At 38.0% G+C, this 19,125-nt stretch overlaps 3 protein-coding genes and 1 long non-coding RNA gene across 5 annotated transcripts; 2 read left to right on the plus strand and 2 right to left on the minus strand.

Annotated features, from left to right (window-relative positions):
- Positions 1-37: 37 nt before the first annotated feature.
- LOC125591412 (protein TIC110, chloroplastic-like) lies at positions 38-5,334 on the minus strand. Its single transcript, XM_048765622.1, has 15 exons — positions 4,725-5,334; positions 4,595-4,654; positions 4,397-4,520; positions 4,235-4,303; positions 4,040-4,138; positions 3,865-3,931; positions 3,546-3,610; positions 3,374-3,468; positions 2,898-3,025; positions 2,727-2,827; positions 2,375-2,591; positions 1,924-2,078; positions 1,567-1,692; positions 502-1,470; positions 38-429 (listed from the first exon to the last, which is right to left on the minus strand). Exons 1-15 carry the CDS (start codon positions 5,240-5,242, stop codon positions 181-183), a joined length of 3,042 nt encoding a protein of 1,013 aa, XP_048621579.1. The 5' UTR covers positions 5,243-5,334; the 3' UTR covers positions 38-180.
- An 810-nt stretch (positions 5,335-6,144) lies between these two features.
- LOC106360260 (cation/H(+) antiporter 14) lies at positions 6,145-13,011 on the plus strand. Its single transcript, XM_013799848.3, has 3 exons — positions 6,145-9,308; positions 9,451-10,446; positions 11,203-13,011. The coding sequence occupies exons 1-3, from the start codon at positions 9,057-9,059 to the stop codon at positions 12,445-12,447; spliced, it is 2,493 nt and encodes an 830-aa protein (XP_013655302.2). The 5' UTR covers positions 6,145-9,056; the 3' UTR covers positions 12,448-13,011.
- On the minus strand, positions 6,893-7,534 carry LOC125591532 (glutathione S-transferase T3-like). The gene is made up of 2 exons (XM_048765926.1): positions 7,513-7,534; positions 6,893-7,365 (listed from the first exon to the last, which is right to left on the minus strand). Exons 1-2 carry the CDS (start codon positions 7,532-7,534, stop codon positions 6,893-6,895), a joined length of 495 nt encoding a protein of 164 aa, XP_048621883.1.
- A 486-nt stretch (positions 13,012-13,497) lies between the features above and the next one.
- On the plus strand, positions 13,498-18,159 carry LOC125591421. Of its 2 annotated transcripts, XR_007327406.1 has the most exons (4): positions 13,498-16,618; positions 16,698-16,792; positions 16,983-17,035; positions 17,257-18,159. It is a non-coding gene; the product is annotated as an uncharacterized LOC125591421 (long non-coding RNA). The 2 variants fall into 2 exon arrangements; XR_007327407.1 differs by having other exon boundaries at positions 16,698-18,159.
- The last annotated feature ends 966 nt before the right edge of the window (positions 18,160-19,125 follow it).

The raw sequence follows: 19,125 nt of genomic DNA on the forward strand, positions 1-19,125 counted from the left end.
AAATCTAGTGGTGATTAGATTATAGATAATTCACATCTTTAGTTTGCAGATTTTTCAAACTATTCCAATCAATTCATGTTTTGTTCTGAGAACATTTTTCACAGATTTTAAAAATTCAAAAACCGTTTTCTTCTCTCTCAATCAGATCTTATTCAAAAGTTAAAGACATTCATTGAAAATTTAGAAGACAAAGTTGCCCTCTTCTGCAGCAGAGGAGAACACACCATCTTCCATCTCACGGAGAGCAGTTGCAGTTGAATCATCTATCCCCAGTAGATATTGCAGCCTCGAAACTTTTTCAGGCGCAGGTTTGGGATCACTCTTTGAATAAATATCATAAAGATCAGATAATTCCTCTGCGACCTCCCATGACAGTGGCTCAGACGGTACAGCTTTGTCGCATGCAAGCAAATCATTCAACGACGAGACCTAACACACATAGATGCACAAATCAGTCTGAAATATCCAAGAGTTTATGTCAAGATAAGAGAGGTTGCTTACCACTCCTTTACGGTTTCTCTGCCTGAGTAATGCTACTGATTGGATCAGGGAGTTTGATAGTCTACTCCTAGCAAGATCATGAACAACGCCTTTTGCCTTTTCAACATCGATACTGAGATCAGATGGGATGGTCTCGTAGACTTCAGTTTCATCGAACTCACCTGTTCCTGATGAGAATATATCATTCACTGTCTTCTTGAATAGTTTCTCTCTCAGACTCACTGCGATCATGCTGTCTAGGCTGACGTTTGCTTCCTTGAGCTCACGTATCTGCTTTATGTTCAGTCTTCCTTGGTTAACAGCAGTTTCAATCGCGTTCGCCATTTTTGTGGTTGTTATATTCTTTATAACTTTCTCCGCTTGTGGCTGAGGCAACCCAACTTGTTTCTGCAACTCGTCTAGCTGCTCTACTCTAGCCTTTGTCAACTGCCCATCAGCTAAAATCACTTCGGCTTGTTGTCTGAAAGCCTGCTCGGCAAGACCCACGTGAATGTTGACTATTTCTTTCGAAGTCAATCCGAGGATCCCACCAAGCTGGTTCAGAAGCAAGTACTCTGAGTCGTCTCTCTTTGTTGTGATCTGGGCGCCGAATGGGATTCTTGTGACCTCTCCGGTTAGACAGTAGAGCAAGTACGTTTTGTAGAGATCGATCCTGTCCCTGTCGGGAAGGTCATCTTTGAGAGTTATCTCAGTCTGGCCAGGCTTTCCCATCTTCTCAGCGAGTTCCTTGTCAGGTCTTGTCTTTTTGAGTGATTCAAGGGATCCCCATTCCTCAACTTCAGTATCTACTTCTTTCACTTGAATAGGCTCTTCAGGTTCTTTATCAGAAGATTCTCCCTTAATGTCAGCCACCATTTCAGTCACAACCAACGTGTTGAAAGCAATCATTTTCTTGAGCTCCTTTGCTGACTCGGTGCGATTCTCTGCCGCCCTTGCTCGTCTGATGTAGTTTGTGAAAACCCTACGGGCCTGCATCAATGAAGATTTTTCGGTTTCTATTAGAGAAACAAAATCCTAATACCAAATTACCAAACATGGGAAAAGTAAAGAGAATGATATACTCACAGCCTTGCTAGCAATAGACATGGCAGTCTCTCTGGATAACCGAAGACCATGAGCAGCCTTTCTTACTGATTTGCGAGTTTCAGCATCATAACCATCCACTCCAGAAGAAATCGCTTCTCTGACAACCTGGAAACGATGTAACGAACAAGTATCTGTAAGTAAACCGTCCGGTAACAAGGCGATAAGTTGAGATGTGGCCACATGAAGTTATTGGAAACGGATTGAAAACAGGTAAATACGTACTATTAAGTATTAACACTAGAGTTTTTCTAAAAGACAGCGGTGAAATTGCAGTGTCAAGACAAAAGACAATGGGAATAAACAGGGATACAGAAGGGGACTGATAAGCTGGATTACCTTTTCAAATATGCTTCCACAGATTTCTGCATGAGCTGCCTCAATAGTTTGCTGAGGAATACAGAGCATGACTCTTAACCTTAACAAAGCAGCAACATTGTCATCGCTCAGCTCTCCATCAGTAACATACTGTTGAAGCTTCTGCCTATAGATTTCTGAAGAAGAGCAAGTGACTGTCAGATGACTGAGGATAAAAGACTCCAATAAACATTAACACTGTAGGATAACAGCATGTAATCAAAGGAGAGTGACAGACTTGTTGGAAACCCCAAATCCACAACATTTAAAGCTAGTTTGCAAGGTAAGGGACTAGCAGGTTAACAGTCAAATTGAGAAGATTCTAGTTATTCCATGGACCCCATCCATTCCATTTTTGGGCGATAAAATGGCAATTCAAACTGTCTAACTCATGTACAACATAACAGGATAAGGTCAGGTGGTCCCCATATACCTTCATGGATTGCGCTTGCCTTCTGCGCATCAAAGTGCAGCTCTTCGCATAGCTTTTGAAGGTATTTTGCTTTGCTATCTTGTGCTTCAAGGTCACCACTAGTAACAGCGTTAGCAAGTCTCTTACGGTATGCCTTGGACGTAACATCAACACTAATAGCTTCAGCCTCCCGTGTTCCCAGTCCGAGTATGTTTCTCAGTTGGCTCATTGCCACAAGCTACCAATCAGCAAAAAATGACAACAATTGACATCGCATGGGAAGGAGACAGAGAGAAAAAAAAAGTCTGAAACCATGCTCCGTATGTACCCACTTTGCAATATAATAAAGAATACAAAACTGGTTTCAGCTTACCTTGTTTTCTTCAATGCGCCCAGTTGATAAAGCATCTGTAACATATGCTCTATAAAGGAGCTTTAAATCATCCATCCTCCTCTCAAAATCAGAATCACCACCTACGCCACATACATCCAAGCTAAGGGCCTAAGATTACTTCTCAAAAGAGACCGTCAAAAGCATCTTTACCTATCAAAGATATAGGGCCAAGACCCCGTGCAAATTGATCTGCCTCTGAATGGCTTTTCAAGGAAACCAGCAGGTTGTTAAACTCCAGTACTTTTTCAAGCTCTTCCACAACAAGTGACATACTCTTCCTGGATAAAAACAGATCAATAAATGAATAGCATTGTAAACTAAAATAAACTAGATGATCCAATTTAGTTTCAATGTTCATTATAACCGGGATACAAAAACGTCTATAGAATCAAAATCTCATTGATATACTTAAATTCCCACAAAAATAAGTAAATAACTATGTAACTTATCCGACTAAAAAAGTTATTATAATAAGAGCTACAACACTAAAGGAAACGATAGAAAAGGTCAGCTTTTTGTAAAATCAAACCTCAGGGTAAAGCAAAAGAACATTAACATCTTCTTCACATGTATCATAATTTTTCCATATATTTTTCTATATGTGATTCAATAATACAATGCCTTACACTGCTCGTGTGCGGGATTTTAGTACGCTAAGTGCTGAAGAAATATTCTCTATGGCTACTGTTCTTGTATGTTCTCTAAACAAGTCTTCAGCAAGCTGCAACGGAGAAGAAAATGTCAGAAGAACTATAGCCAGTGACAGTACGAAGTCAATGACACAAAGAGATAGAATACCTCATCAGAAAGCTTAATTGATAGTTGTGCTTTTCTCAGGTCCACAAGGTTTTCTACGTTAATATCTGCAAGAACATGTTAATAGACATATAACCATGTAAGTTTCCATGCATAAAGCTGCAGAAAAAGCTAAGCCGTATATATTATCAATGTCAAATGAGAAGTTCCGTGCCGAATATTCAGACATCTTGCTATAAGAGGAACATTACTAAACTCTATTTCAAGGAAGTGACACAATAGATGATAAAACCAGCTCAGGCAAATTCATCCATTCTACAAGCGTAACATTACTTATCTTTAAATGAAAAAATAACATTACCTCTACCAACTAATTTCAACCTTTCGGCATACAGTTGCTTTGCATTTTCACGAATAGCAATCTCAACCTGTACACGAGATTAATACATTAGCGAAGAACTTCATATTACCAAGTTGGAAGCAGGTGCCAAAAATGTATGCAAAATCACATGTTCGACAAAACTGGAAATGCCTACCTGAGCATCTGTGACCTTCAGAACTCGCTTCCAAGGCAAAAGGAAGGATGCAGCGTCTCCAAACACAAGAGCTGAAACATATACAAGCCTCATAAATGCCTGCACTGGGAGCATACAACTTGTGATCACACTTGTGCTCTCTTGCTGAACCAAGCTACAATATATAAACAAATACTAGACACAAGCGCGACTCACCCGACGCTGTTCGGCATCCCCTTCACGCTCCCCAGTCTCAAGCCTTTGCCTAAATATCCTCCTGCCAATCTAGACAAGACCAACGAGTTAGTAATTCTACATTCAAAATCCTTCTGAATCAACTGCAAAAAGGCTAAGTGATAACTCAAACGAATAAAACACCTCCATGTGCATGGAGGCTGCATCAGGGTCGTCTATTCCCAAAGCACTCTTGAATTTGACTATCTTATCCACTTCATCTCCTTTAAGAGACTGTCCTTCAGCTGGAAGCACCGAAGTCACGTACCTAACCAAGATTAAGATGCAAAGATTAACTAATGAACTCTCCACACTAAGATTAGGAGCAAGAACTTGACTCACCGGCAATATATATCACAAATCTCAGCCTGGAATGCCTCATCTCCTTTGTTGACACCATACCTGCAACATATAAGCAAATTTTAATCCTCTCTATATCCTCTTTCATCTTAAAATTCAAGCAACCACTAACCTAGAAGCTATCTTTTCAATATCATCTTTAGTCACAGAGGCAGGATCTTCAATTTCAGCAACATAATTGTGCAAACCGATGGCAGCCACCTCCGGTACGGCGGAGTTCATCGCATATACGACAGCTCCACCGGCGGCTCCAGCTGCAGCAGCCGCACCAAATGCAATATTCCTCGAGCCAGCTAACCGGAGCCCAAGGCCATAGCCAGAAGCTAGCGACGCCGCTAGAACGACAGCGGAAGTCGCCAGCCTCACCGGCGGCGTCATTTTCTCCACAATCGGTTGCAATCCGGTGAGCTCCTTCTTGTTCCCGTGTACATCTGATTTCTTCGTAGACACCAATGGTTGCTCGGACGAAGTAGCTGCGCAGCGAGGGAACGAAACTCGGTAACGGCGGCGAGACGGAGATTGAGACTGCGATAAACGGAGAGGTGACGGAGTGAGGAAGTGGCAGAGTAGAGGAGGCCGAGGGGAAGGTGAGATTGGAGCGTTAGTGGCGGTGATAAGCGAGGGATTCATGATTCCCCTCTACTGTGAAGAAGCTCGTAGGGTTTAATTATTCGAAGAAGTGAAGAGAGAGGATAGAAACGAGGAGGAAGAAAGAGGAAAGGGATAGGACTTTTAAAACGTCGTAACGTTTGTAACAATATATCAAAACACTGCGTGCCGTTTTAATCTATGATAAACGGTGAGAAGTTAAAATAAAAACAAAGTAGACGGCGCGCGCGCGTAAATTGGAAACGGGACGATTTCTACTCTCTTCTTTGCCTGGTTCTTTGGCTCTTTAGAGCATTTTATTAGTGAATCCCCCCTTGGGTTCATAAAAAAATTTTAATATATTTTTGGTGGGATGATGAATAGTGTTGAACCTGTATATTTTTTGTTCTTCTATTAGTGAACATGAAGATGGAGTTCTTAGGAATAAAAAAAAAATTTATAATATTTTTTAAAAGTTTTTATTCAATACAATGAGAATTCATGAACATACAAAGATTATTCATCTTGATTACCAAACTTTTGCCATATATTTTTGACTAAATTAGCTTGCAAACGAGCATGTATCCGTTGATCCCAAATTTGATTGCGAATGCCAAGCATATTACCGATATTGGAAAGGATGTCCGTAGAGTACGAAAAATCAACTTGGGAACTTCTGCTCGTCTCTTCGGCTTTTTGGCTTGAACATCAAATACTGACTCGAATGCATGATCAAATTGTTGGTAGAACATTTCTTCAAAAGCTTCGTTTAATCTTTCATCAACACCATCAGATAATGAGGAAGACATTGTATTTTTTTTTAGAAGAGAAATGAACAACCTATTGAGTTAAGTGTTTGGGAATTTGGCTAAGTGTTTGGAAAAAAAAATTTGATGTTCGTTGATATAGTGCTTGAGAGCTTTGTGGCTTATCTTGATCGAAGGATACGAAGGTTTTAGGAGTGTTCAAGAGGTTTTACATGAGATAGAACAAGTTTGGTATTAGAAGAGATGGAATTTTGGTTAAGTGTTTTTGAAAAAAAAAATTGTGATAGAACTAGTATACAAGTACAGAGACAATATTACAAGAGAGAAAGGAACTACAAGGTTTTAGATTCAGAGGTAATCGATAGAAGAAAAGAGAGACATAGTTTATATAGAGTGCAAAGAGACATAGGTCACAAGTACATAGACATTTTACATAATCCGTGAATGAAAAAACAAAGTGTAGAAAGCAACAAAATTCTACACTTTCCCGTGAAACAAACAGACATAGTACATTCATTACACATCAAGCCAGTACAACCCGTGAAACAAACAGACGATCAAGTTGAGTTAAAGTCCTGCGCCAGACAAGCACCTGTGACCTGCACAACAAGACAGAACAAGCAAGTTAAACCAGAAGCTATATAGTAAAAGAAAAAGAAACCAGAAAGGCACTAACAAGATCAAAGGCACTAACAAAATCAAAGCAACCTACTAAGTTTCAAGCAACTAACAAAGTCGAAGCAACCTATAAGTTTCAATATCAAACCAGATTCAAGCAACTAACTTCACTGACCAGAACTAGCAACCTACTAAGTTTTACAACAACAAGTAAGTTTCAAGCAAGTTAAAGGCACTAGCAATATCAAAGCAATTCGGATATGAGTTTGTTCTTCAGAGACACTTCTATTTCAGATAGTGTATCTTTTCAGGCAAGGAGACGATCAAGGAGTCTGTGTTTGGATATGTTCTCTTTCACAACTAGCATGCTCTCTAATTGATCATAAGCTGCTTCATTCCCATGCTTCTTGCGTTTGGCTGCTTTGCAAGCCTTAACACCAGGAGGCCTAACCTTTTCCAAGTGAGGCACCACCTCCGCAGGTTCCTTCCTTTTGTCCTTTGCACCATCTCTGGACAAACAATTTGATCTCCATTTTTGATCAAACCGTAGTTCCCTCCAGGCATGTTCAAGGCTGAACTTCACCTGGTAGTCATTTAAGAAGATGTCATGGGCAGCCTTCATGATATCATTCTCATTTTGGCCACTAGCTTGCTCCTTGACAGCCGCCTCATAGCAACCCACAAACTTGCACACCTGCTCATTCACTCTTCCCCACCTCTGCTTACATTGACTTGCCTCTCTAGGAGGTAAGCCACTGAGCTGAGGGCTTGAAACGAACCCTAAATCGAACCCTCATGACGCTTTACAACCATCAAACGAAACCCCCTAATCGATTTACAACTCTATCTCGAAACCCCCAAATCGATTAAGAACCCTAAACCCCCAAATCGATTTTGAATCCCCGGTAAAGGAACCCTAAATCGAACCCGCATGAAGATTTACAACCATAAATCGAAACCCCCTTCTCGATTTAGAACCCTAACTCGAAATCCCCAAATCGATTTCGATTTCCCGAGATCGCTTTCGAGCCCAAAATCGATTCTATTATAACGTCAAAGTACTCGATACTCACCTGAGCTCGTGGAGGAGACAGTCTGTCGTCGATTAGATGGAGAAAAGCTATGGCGTCGCCGTCGCTCGACAAATCGCCTCGGAGAGAAAGAAACCCTAGAAATGAGAGAAAATGAGAGAGCTATCGAGAGATCCGTGTTTCGATTTCGTCAACACAAAAACGTCCTTCCAATGAGGTGTTGCCACGTGGCTTGAACCCGTATCATACGGGTTCACTCTGGCGAACCGGTTCACCGAAATTAGCCCATTTTTTTAATTAAAAAAGTATTTCGGGCCTATGAATCCGAGCCCATGAACCCCTTGTGATACTCTAATAGGCATGCTCTTAGCTACAGTTATTAGGAGTCTAAATAACAGACTATGCACTTTATTAGGAGACTTGGTTCCAGCAGAGCGGGGCGAGACACGATGCTATCGAACAACATTGAACATACTTTTCATTAGGAACGTTTGTCAAGTTCAATCTTCTATGCCCATGCAGACTCTTCAGAGTTTCAAGACTCCACAAAATCCAACGGCCGCCTCTTTCGCCAAGAAGTGAAATCGGAGCTTTGTCTGTCTCTTGAGGACAGTGCTATTTGTGGGATGGTAATGATTTGCTAATTTTTAGCTGTTTAAAAAGCACCGTGTGGTTTAAAGTCTAAACCAAATTAATGTTCTTATTTTTATATATTTGATTCAAGTTGGGATAGTAGTTTGAAGGAGGCAGGAACTTTAGACTTGAATGTGTCATGGGATGAAGCATTTACAATGGTTGGAGAAAATATCATTTTAAATGTTTTATTATTCTTAGAGCATAATTATTGGAGGGTTCTTAGAGTAGGGTTCTTATATTCCACTAAGAACACCACCTTAGAACTTAGAGGGAAATTAAAGACATGAATTGAGAATGGTTGGAGAGATTATGGGTTATTAACATCAACCAACCAAAAAAACAGTCAGAATCACTAGATAGAAGCAATAAATATGGGTTTAACTTGGGTTTAGTAGTTTATGAGCTTTAGACTAGAATGTGTGATATGCAAAGAAGTTTATTGTAGAATATAAATGGTTGGAGAAAATCTCATTTTAAATGACTTTTTATTATTAGGACTTAAAGGACAATAAAACCATGAATTTGGAATGGTTGGAGGTTATGGGTTATTAACATCAACCAACCAAAAAAATAGTCAGAATCACTAAATAGAATCAAGAAATATGGTCTCATCTCTCTTTCTGTTTCTCACACTTCCCTTTTTGTTTTTGATCTTTTGACCCAACCTAGAGAGGAATCTTCATATGATGATAGCATTTCTCAATATAAAAACAGAGTACTGTGTTTTGTTATTAATCTCAGCTTAGATTTCGCTGCTCACATTCAGTAAAGTTGCCTTTGGCGTGCACAAGAAAAACCATAGTGATGTCAACGCTAAACATGGATGAGGTCACCTCGACGCAGAAAGGCAAAGTTCATGGGCCATTCCTCTTGGAAAGCCTCGTGTGCCAGACAAACCATATGCTAACCTCAAAGGGCGTTTTCATGGGCAGTAACCCTCTCAAATACGCAATGCCACTTCTCTTGTTGCAAGTAGCTGCCATTATTATCACTTCAAGGCTTCTCTTCCGCCTCCTCAAGCCCTTGAATCAAGGCATGATCTCTGCACAAGTCCTGGTAATTAAATAATTTCATAATAACTTGTCTATATTTATTAATTTCCTTTTTAGGAAACCCATGCACAGACTATCCATTATGGAGCCTGAAGCTCTTTACATTCCTCCTTTTTATTGAATTTTTGTTAATTATCTACTCGCAGGCTGGTATAATCCTAGGACCATCTCTCTTGGGCCAAAGCAGGAGCTACATGGAGATGGTCTTTCCCATTAGCGGCAAAATCACTTTACAAACGTTCTCAAACGTCGGTTTCTTCATGCATCTTTTCTTACTAGGCCTTAGAATCGACGCTAGCATTCTACGTAAAGCAGGTTCCAAAGCCTTGCTCATCGGTACAGCCTCCTACGCCTTCCCTTTCTCACTAGGCAACCTCACCGTCCTCGTCTTGAAAAACACTTTCCAGATCCCACCAGAAGTCGCCCACTGCATCCACACCGTGATCTCTCTCAACGCAATGACCTCCTTCCCGGTCACCACAACCGTCCTAGCCGAGCTCAACATCCTCAACTCCGACCTCGGGAGATTAGCCACGAACTGCTCCATCGTCTGCGAGGCCTTTAGCTGGGTCGTTGCACTCGTTTTCAGAATGTTCTTGCAAGACGGTACGCTCGCTACCGTTTGGTCTTTCGCTTGGATCACCGCTCTTCTCCTCGCCATATTTTTCATCTGCAGACCTTTGATCATATGGTTAACGGCGAGAAGGAGCGTTTCGGTTGATAAAGCAAACGATATCCCGTTCTTCCCGATCGTAATGGTCTTGTTGGTGATAAGCTTAGGCTCCGAAGTTCTCGGCGTCCATGCAGCGTTTGGAGCGTTCTGGCTCGGTGTATCGCTCCCCGATGGACCTCCGTTAGGGACCGGGCTCACGACCAAGCTCGAGATGTTTGCGTCATGCCTTATGCTCCCGTGTTTTATCGCCATTAGTGGATTACAGACCAATTTCTTAAAGATCGAACAGAGCCACGTGAGGGTCATTGAAGCCGTGATCCTCATTACCTACACGTGCAAGTTCCTAGGAACCGCAGCCGCATCCGTGTATTGCAGCATAAAGATCGGAGACGCAATTTCTTTGGCCTTATTGATGTGTTGCCAAGGAGTCATCGAGATCTACACATCCGTCATGTGGAAAGATGAAAAGGTATCATTACAAAACCTACATTGTTTGTTTGCGTCTGTCTGATCAAATTTTCTCTACACACAATAAGACCATGATTAAGCCGTGGGACTCTTAGCTTCGGTTAAGAACCGTTTCTTAGCTTTTAACTAAGAAAAATTAAGAACCGTTTCTTAAATAAAATGAGATATAAGAACCGGCTTTTAGCCAAAAATGTAAAACAAAATGTCAAATCATAAGCTAAGAACACTAAATTAAGAGATTGGGTTAATCAAATTAAGATTGATCCACAAGATTCTAAAACGTATTAGACCTTCAATAACCAAACCTCTGACGCTTAGTCATATGCTTAGATAAATATATATATGCTTTACATAAATAATATATGTTATGTCTATAAGATAAATAATACATACCTTAGTTTTTTAAAAAACTAAAAAATAAAATATACTACACATATAAATTTTATATATAAAACGTAATTAGCATATAAAAAAATTTACAAAAATAGAATTCTATCAATTTTTATTTCTTAGATATGAATACTTAAAATTTGTTTAAGCATTCGTCTAAATGCTATTATTCATCTGAGTTACTTGATTTTATTTATATCAATATTTGAAATTTGTCTAGGCATTAGTCTAAGCACTAATATTCAGCCAAATCATTTGAATTTGCATAACACACTGTAAGATGAAGTCGAAATGGTTGATTACGGTATAGCGCATGGACGCAGCCAGATACACATTTTCAAAAAAATCATCAAATTATTGTTTGCAGGTTCTAAATACAGAATGCTTCAATCTTGTTATCATCACGCTCTTATTCGTGACGGGCATTTCACGCTTCCTCGTTGTGCGCCTCTACGACCCATCAAAACGCTACAGAAGCGAGAGCAAGCGAACGATCCTCAACACGAGACAACGAAACATTCAGCTCCGTCTCCTCTTCTGCGTTTACAACGTCGAAAACGTACCTTCGATGGTCAACCTTCTAGAAGCTTCTTACCCGAGCCGCTTCAGCCCCGTCTCCGTCTTCACGCTGCACCTCGTCGAGCTCAAAGGCAGAGCCCACGCGGTGCTCATGCCGCATCACCTGATGAACAAACTCGACCCCAACACGGCCCAGTCAACGCAAATAGTCAACGGGTTCCAACGGTTCGAGCAGCAGCACCAAGGAACCCTAATGGCTCAGCATTTCACAGCCGCGGCTCCCTTCTCCAGCATCAACGACGATATATGCACTCTCGCACTCGACAAGAAAGCAGCGCTCATCGTCATCCCGTTTCATAAAGAGTACGCGATAGACGGGACCGTCGACCATGTGAACCCAGCGATTCGTAGCATTAATATTAACGTGTTGGACAAGGCACCTTGCTCTGTCGGAATATTCATCGACCGGGGCGAAACAGAAGGTCGTCGCTCTGTCCTAATGAGCCACACGTGGCGTAACGTGGCTATGATTTTTATCGAAGGCAGAGACGACGCGGAGGCGCTAGCCTTCTGCATGAGAATGGCAGAGCACCCGGAAGTGAGCGTCACGATGATCCATTTCCGACACAAGAGCGCCCTTTACAACACCAACATAACGACGGGAGAAGAAACAGAACCTTCCGAGTGTCACCTCATAAACGACTTCAAGAGCTTCTCGCAGAACAAACCCAAAGTGCATTACAGAGAAGAGATTGTCAGAGATGGAGTAGAGACCACGCAAGTGATTAGTGCACTTGGGTCTACGTACGATTTGGTTGTCGTGGGTCGTGACCATGACCTAGAGTCGTCCGTACTGTACGGGCTAACGGACTGGAGCGAGTGTCCTGAGCTAGGTGTGATCGGAGACATGTTTGCGTCGCCGGATTTTCATTTCTCGGTGCTTGTGGTTCACCAGCAAGAAGGTGACGACTCTTTTGCGATGGATAATAGCTATAAACTGCCAGTTTCGCCTCATAGGGGTGGAGATCCGAGAGTACACCCACGTTTCTCTGTTGAAGAAGGGTATACTACTGTCGATCTTCACAACCGTTAATTAGTCTTTTTCTACTGTTTTACTAAGTAATAATAAAGGGTGTAGTTTTTTTGTATAAAACTACAGATTGTTAAGTATGCAACTCGATATAGTAGAACTAATGGTCAGTAGTTTTCACTTTGAGTCGATAGAAAATGAAAATGGGATCAGATCATTTTATATTCGCAAAGTTGTTATGTGGACAGAAGCAGACGGACGTGTCATGGTTACATGCAAGAGAGTAGCATCAGATTGTATAATTAGGATAACGAGTGGGTCACTAAAATGTAATGTTACTACATTACTTCTAGTCAAGTGACAGGAATGACATTACGTTTTGGCGGTACATACTAGATTGCATCAGTACGTGTAACTCTATTACAGAAACGAACAAGAGAAAGCCCTCAATGTAATACAAAAGAGATTTTAATTGATAAAACTGGAAGCATTAATGGCTGAGGCGTATGGAGAAGATGGGCTGTTTGGACCAAACTTAGTAATGTATGCGTGGTTGCATATACACTGTACAACAATAGTAATTGCTGTAGAGATGAATAGAATAGAAGAAAAAGAGAGATCGATAAACAAAGATAAAATGAATGTCTTGTAGAGATGCATGGGGCATAGAAGAGAGGAGCCATGTGAAGGCAGTTGATACAGATGGGCTTGCCAGCTTTCATTTTCTCTTTTTCTACTGGTCATTTCTCTTCAAATGTTTTAATAACAAGAATAATAATTATTTAGTCTTGAGCCTGATGTATTATTGCAAGAATTTCATTTTTATATAGGTATCTTAACTTGTACTTGTAGCCATATCCAACCTTATTGTCCAACAAACTTTTTTAGATTTTTTTCTAATTTCATGTTTAAAGTCTATAATCATATTGTATCTGCCTATAAGTGAGTCATTGCATTAAACCTATACTAATCCAATTATGTATACGTAAAAGGTTTCAAAAAATTTGGGGTCATATTAACCAGGGAGTGAACTTAAATTCCAGCGCATTAAGAAATTTTGTTCTGGAGGAACGTGCTGCAAACTTGGCAGCTCAAATTCAGGGTCGTCAACTCCGATTGTCCCAATGAGGTAAGCACCAAACCCTTAGTTACTATCCTGTCCAGTTGGAAAATGAGCTCAACTCTTATACTGTTAGATTGTCATTGGCTTGTGTATATGGGCATTATTGTCTTGTAATGTGATCTGTTAATTGGAATAAGAACTGAACTCTTATTATGCTAGATTGGCATGTGTACATGAGCATTACTATCTGATAATGTGATCTGTTAGTGGGAAAATGATGATAACACTTTTACGGCTTTGGCATGTGTATATGAGCATGTTACGGTAAAGCGTAAAGAGTAAAACATAAACAAAATTTTTTTGTTAGTAGTCCTCACAATGTTGCTACATCAGCAATAAGTTTTTGATTTTCCCTGTTGACTGAAGAGGAAAACATAAACCAAAGTTGAACCATCTAAAATCAGATCTAAACTATATAGGAGTAAAGATGAACTGTGATATCTATTAACGAACAATCATGACCCTTAGCGATCAAGAATTCGTTCTAACCCTTATGCAGCACAAATTCATCTTTTTAGCACGCCATTCACAAAACATGTATGTATAAAATATGTTTATCTAAAAATCTAAAACTGAGATCTAAAATTTTTTTATTTTCATAATTGTTTTAAAAAAAATTGCTTAAATTTTGCTTATGTTTTACTTATGTTTTTTGTCAGTGCTTATGTTTAACTATGTATTGTTTATTTTAAATTATTTTGTGTGTTTAAAGTATATAAAACCTCTTAAAGTTATTAAGATTTTACCTTTTAGTCATGTAAAAATTAAATGAATACTCAATGTGTTATACTGACTCTCTGATTATGGTAAATGGTGACCAAATAGGGAGGAAGCTTGATTTACATATTTTTATAATCTTTTACGAAGAATGTTTGTTCTCGTTATCCATTGGAGTTGGACATTGTATATTCTTTTACCAGCAAAGGACCAAACCCTTACTTTTTGGGCAAATCAGTTTTGGTATCATGGCCTATACTTCGAGATAAGATATGTTCGCGTGGTTTAGATGAGTAAAGAGTTAGCAGAAACACAGTGTCGTGGGAAGGCTATGAGGGGCCTGAGGCAAAAATGTTTTATTACATAGAAAACAATAGTGTTTAATTTTTTAATATGAACCAGAAAATAAATTGTTTTCCTATCTTAGATTTTGAAATTATCTTTATGAAAAATTAATCTTATGCAAATTAATGGCAAACATTATATTTTGGTTACAATTGAATTTTTTTATATATACACTCAAATTCTATACAGAAAAAGTGATTTCATCATTTAAAGTAGAAAAAAAAAATTAATGTCCACAGCAAATAAACAGAAATGTTCATCTTACAATACTAAAAGGAAAATAAGCTCAACACCTAAGGTGTCCACATCAGATTAAATAATCCACCAATCAAAATGCACTTATCTGCCATGTCATCAAAAATATAACCATGCGAAATAATATGGACTGTTATTTGATGTGGCCCAAGTTTCACGATCTCTCTGACTTATTCACTTGTCTTCATCATCTCAAAGCCTAGAAACCCTATCGTCTATGTGTTTCACCGTTACTTTATAGTTAAGTCCAACCAGTTTCTTCTATCGATTTTCTCTTACACTCCTTTAATTTTAATACATATGATCGTTATGACTGCCCATGTCTCTCCTCCTATATAAAGACCTTTTCCGACCTCCAAGCTCATTCAACAACATCCATAAAACGTCCTCCTGCAAGGCAAACTCAATCGGAAAAATTTCTAGCCAAGTCTCCGGCGGCTCTATTTTTCAACGCCATCACACCAGGCCTCTCTGACTCAGAGTTACTCTTCAGTTTATTCCACTTATGGGAGTCAAGAAACAGGGAGCTCCGTATTGGCTTTGAACTGCAGCTCTTCAACAAGTAGGTATGATCTTTTACTGATTAACATAACCCTATACTATTTTTACAAGTCGCGGAAAAAATGTGTATCGGTGTTATCTGTTCATCTCCGTGTTTGATTTATAATGCATATAGCTTGCATTTCATTTAAATAAAAAATAAACATCAAATATTAATTCTCAAATCGTTGTGTCTAACAGACTCTTCGATATCCCTGACGTGGTCGACGAGGATTTTCTTATTTTACTATGTTAAAGAACTTCTAAATTTTAGAATACTTGAGGGACTAACTGTGAACTATCTTCGAGGGTTAAAGGTATGTATGGTGGCTTTCAGTTTTTGTTTCCCTTTCGTGTGACAAAAAGGATTCTATATAGCTGATGTGTATGTCACCATGGTAGATGACAGAGGCAAGGGCTAGAGGGCTTAAAGGAGTCATACGATCTTGCGTTATGTGCTTTTGTAGTGTCTGCAAAGGAATTCAGGCTTGTGATTGGACCTACAAAATGCCTAACAAGTAAATGTAATATTTAAATTTTCATTTCTGCAGGTAGTAAGCCCTGCCTTCTACGAGCAGGCATGCTTCTAGCACAAACAAGCGCCCACCAGAGTATATATCTTATTGGAGTCAGGATGCACACTTCGTGATGTCATTAATTCTGTAAGAATTTCTTTTATTTAGGATAATGTATTTAGATTCAAACTGTGTTAACTGTAAATGGAAACAATTTTTTTTGCATTTACCCTACAACTCTCACCTAACCTTTTCAAGTAGGCAACACAACTTTTATCTCAAGTAACGTGAAGATGATTTGCCAACATGAAGACTGCAGACGACAAGGTTTCCAAGGATTTATGGGTCTTTAGCATCTTACAATGACCACAAACTAATTTTCACACTTGCACATATACAGGAAAAGCCAAGAAAGTAGTGCAGTGTGAGAAATCAAGAAACATTGATCTACAAGGATTTCAATAATTTTGGTTGGTGACTCAATATCTTACCTTCTCTCATTGATATTATCATGGTTGCTTTCTTCGGCTGGACTAAAATCGTTCAACATCAATGTTTTCTTTTCCTCCAGTTGAATACTGTAAGTACTATGGATGCTACAGTTAAATTGAACTGCGTAAGCACGGGTTTCAGCTCTCAAGACACTCAATTGTAAAGGACTTAGCTGGCAGCATCTTTGAATGATCTTTACACGGCTGGCACCGAAAAGCTTTCTCTGTCACTGAAACACGTTGTACAAGTAAGGAAACAAATACAATCTTTTCTTGGTTTTAATCTTTTTGGTTGCTGTTAATTGTAACCTTAGTTCTTTATCTTAGTTACAAGATGGATGCTCCACTGAATGAGAGGGATGGAAGACTTTTAATGATGGTTCTACTTTGCTGAAATAGGAATGAGCTTCCAATGAATAAAGGTTATAAACCATAAGCGAAATTCCATTCAAAACCCATTGTGTCAACAGAGAATAGAAGTTATAATTTTTCTAAGTCAGTTTTTCATTTATCATGCAAGTCTGGTTATGTGTTTGTCACAGGCTGTTCTCAACTCTAATTCTGCTGTGTACAATAGATGTGCTTATCTGAATCTTTCTAATTATTTTCTAGCGATCTATAACTCTTTGGATGAAGATGAGACACTAAGAGAGCTGATTTAGTAGGTATGCTTTCACGCGGAGGAAGTTTGGAAGTTATCAAGGCAACTATCTTATCATATACAATCATCTGCCAAACATGGCCTAAACATATTTTCTTCACTCATTTCATATATCTTTTCATTTATTGATAGATAGATAGCTAAGTAATCAGTAGGGCCATATTTCAATTTAAATGTGATGTTCTGTGTCAGATGTCTAAATTGCAATGTTTATTTTCTGGGCAGGTCTGACAATCAAACCGGACTGAATGGGAAGACTTTAGCCGACGAAGAAACAAAGAATTACCAAAGATAAATTTACAATTGTAAAAGCTCTCACATGCATCACATATCACATGGTCTGTAAAAAATAATATTCTTGGCTTAGGACATAATAGGATTTTATCCCATGAAGAAATACAGGTAATTCTATTTTCAAAAGGTTTATTACTTCCTTCATTATTCACTTCAAAATTGTAATTTTATTTTATAAAATCAAGAATATGTTCATTAGGCCTTTTATATTTTTTACTGGTCATGCTTCACTTCATATTTGTTATTGGCCATGCTCTGCGTTTTTCAACATGTCGGGGACAAAGTGCACAAGTGTTTCCTTGAAAGATCACTAAAACTAAAGAAAAGGGAAAATATGATCTCAAAGGATCATGGCAACGTAAAGTCGAATTGAAAGCTCAAAAAGGTAATGTTTGAGAGCGTGCATGTTCGAGGGACATCATAAGGATAGAGTCACGAAGGATCCCAAATGGTCCAAGACTCACGAAAGGATATTATTCCCCCAGAGAGTTGGGTTACGGAAATGAAGAAATTGACTTAGGCTTTGGTTTGAAGAACTTAATCGATAGCCATTCAGTAACAAGCACAACAATAAATTGCAACTGTAAATCAACTGTCAAAAAAAAAAAACATCGTCTGAACTATGTGTTGTCCAAGGTTGAAAACCATACAAGAATAGTAAGGAAATTTGAGGAAACTATTAAAGGAGACAAACTAATACCACATTAACCAATAATAGGCCAACAAATGTTTTTAAATTCCAGTTCACAAAAAAATAAAGAAAGTTTAAAAGTCAAAATAGTGTATGAAGTTAATTAACAAAACAAATATTAAAGTTAACTTGAAGTAAAAAAACTAATCGTCTAAATCACTAAAAAAATTAAACGGAGATAAATATCAACAAGGCTATATCGAATTAGAAATAATTGATATTCTCAATTTGTGATATTAGTACAAGATTGTAGAATGTTTTTACTGGAAACAAAAAATAATATGAAAATAATGTTTTCAATCATATTATTGGACTGAAAGTATATGCAAAATTCCCCCAATTGGTATGTAAATTTTTTTTTTTAATAAAAGTGTAATAACCTGATTATATTTTAAAAATACTAATTGTAAAACCAACTAATATTTAATAATCAAAGTTCAATAAAATGTGAATATCTATTGAAAATATTTAGATTATCATTTAACATCGAGTTTTAATCAAAAATAATATTTAAACTATAGCTAGACTGTAAGATATTTTTGGTTTATAAAAATATTAATATAGTAAATAATAATATCTTCAGAAAATTTTCAGTGTATTTAACACATAAACATTTTTAAATGTTGTTTTATTTAAATCAATGAGTATTTAAATCAGCTTTACTAATTATAATTTAAAAAACAGATTCTAATCATAAGAAAATATATTATAAAATATAAATAAGAGACATATAAAAACATACACATTATATAAATAACACATATAACCGAAAAAATATGTGATGTTGAGATTAATAATATATTTTATAATAAACTAAATATGTAAAAAAAAAAATTGAGAATAACTTAGGTTTAACAAATTCTTTATTCATTTCACATTGTTCACTATCCCATACATATTTTAGATAGTAGAAGACAACAAATTGTGAGTTTTACTCATTTTAATTCAATTTATTATTTATATTCTATAACATAGATGTATATATTGTAATATACATATAAAATATATGTTATTTGTATAGTCTTGGGCGTAGCCCGGGCAAAATCTCTAGTATCATTAAAAAGTATTAAAAGATAGTATGGTTTTACAGCGATCATAATATAATTTTG

This window comes from Brassica napus, chromosome C8 (assembly GCF_020379485.1).
Source record: "Brassica napus cultivar Da-Ae chromosome C8, Da-Ae, whole genome shotgun sequence".
Classification (NCBI taxonomy): Eukaryota; Viridiplantae; Streptophyta; class Magnoliopsida; order Brassicales; family Brassicaceae; genus Brassica; species Brassica napus.

What these genes read in the sequence shown, in the direction of transcription:
- LOC125591532 (XM_048765926.1), bottom strand. Translation starts at nt 7,534, where the DNA reads ATGGTTGTAAATCTTCATGCGG. An exon ending in GGTTGTAAATCTTCATGCGG is followed by an intron (nt 7,366 to 7,512) that starts GTTCGATTTAGG and finishes GGTTCGATTTAG; the next exon opens with GGTTCGTTTCAAGCCCTCAG.
- LOC106360260 (XM_013799848.3), top strand. Translation starts at nt 9,057, where the DNA reads ATGTCAACGCTAAACATGGATGAGGTCACCTCGACGCAGAAAGGCAAA. An exon ending in TGATCTCTGCACAAGTCCTG is followed by an intron (nt 9,309 to 9,450) that starts GTAATTAAATAA and finishes ATCTACTCGCAG; the next exon opens with GCTGGTATAATCCTAGGACC. An exon ending in TCATGTGGAAAGATGAAAAG is followed by an intron (nt 10,447 to 11,202) that starts GTATCATTACAA and finishes TATTGTTTGCAG; the next exon opens with GTTCTAAATACAGAATGCTT.
- LOC125591412 (XM_048765622.1), bottom strand. Translation starts at nt 5,242, where the DNA reads ATGAATCCCTCGCTTATCACCGCCACTAACGCTCCAATCTCACCTTCC. An exon ending in ATTTGTGATATATATTGCCG is followed by an intron (nt 4,521 to 4,594) that starts GTGAGTCAAGTT and finishes AATCTTGGTTAG; the next exon opens with GTACGTGACTTCGGTGCTTC. An exon ending in GTGGAAGCATATTTGAAAAG is followed by an intron (nt 1,693 to 1,923) that starts GTAATCCAGCTT and finishes CATCGTTTCCAG; the next exon opens with GTTGTCAGAGAAGCGATTTC.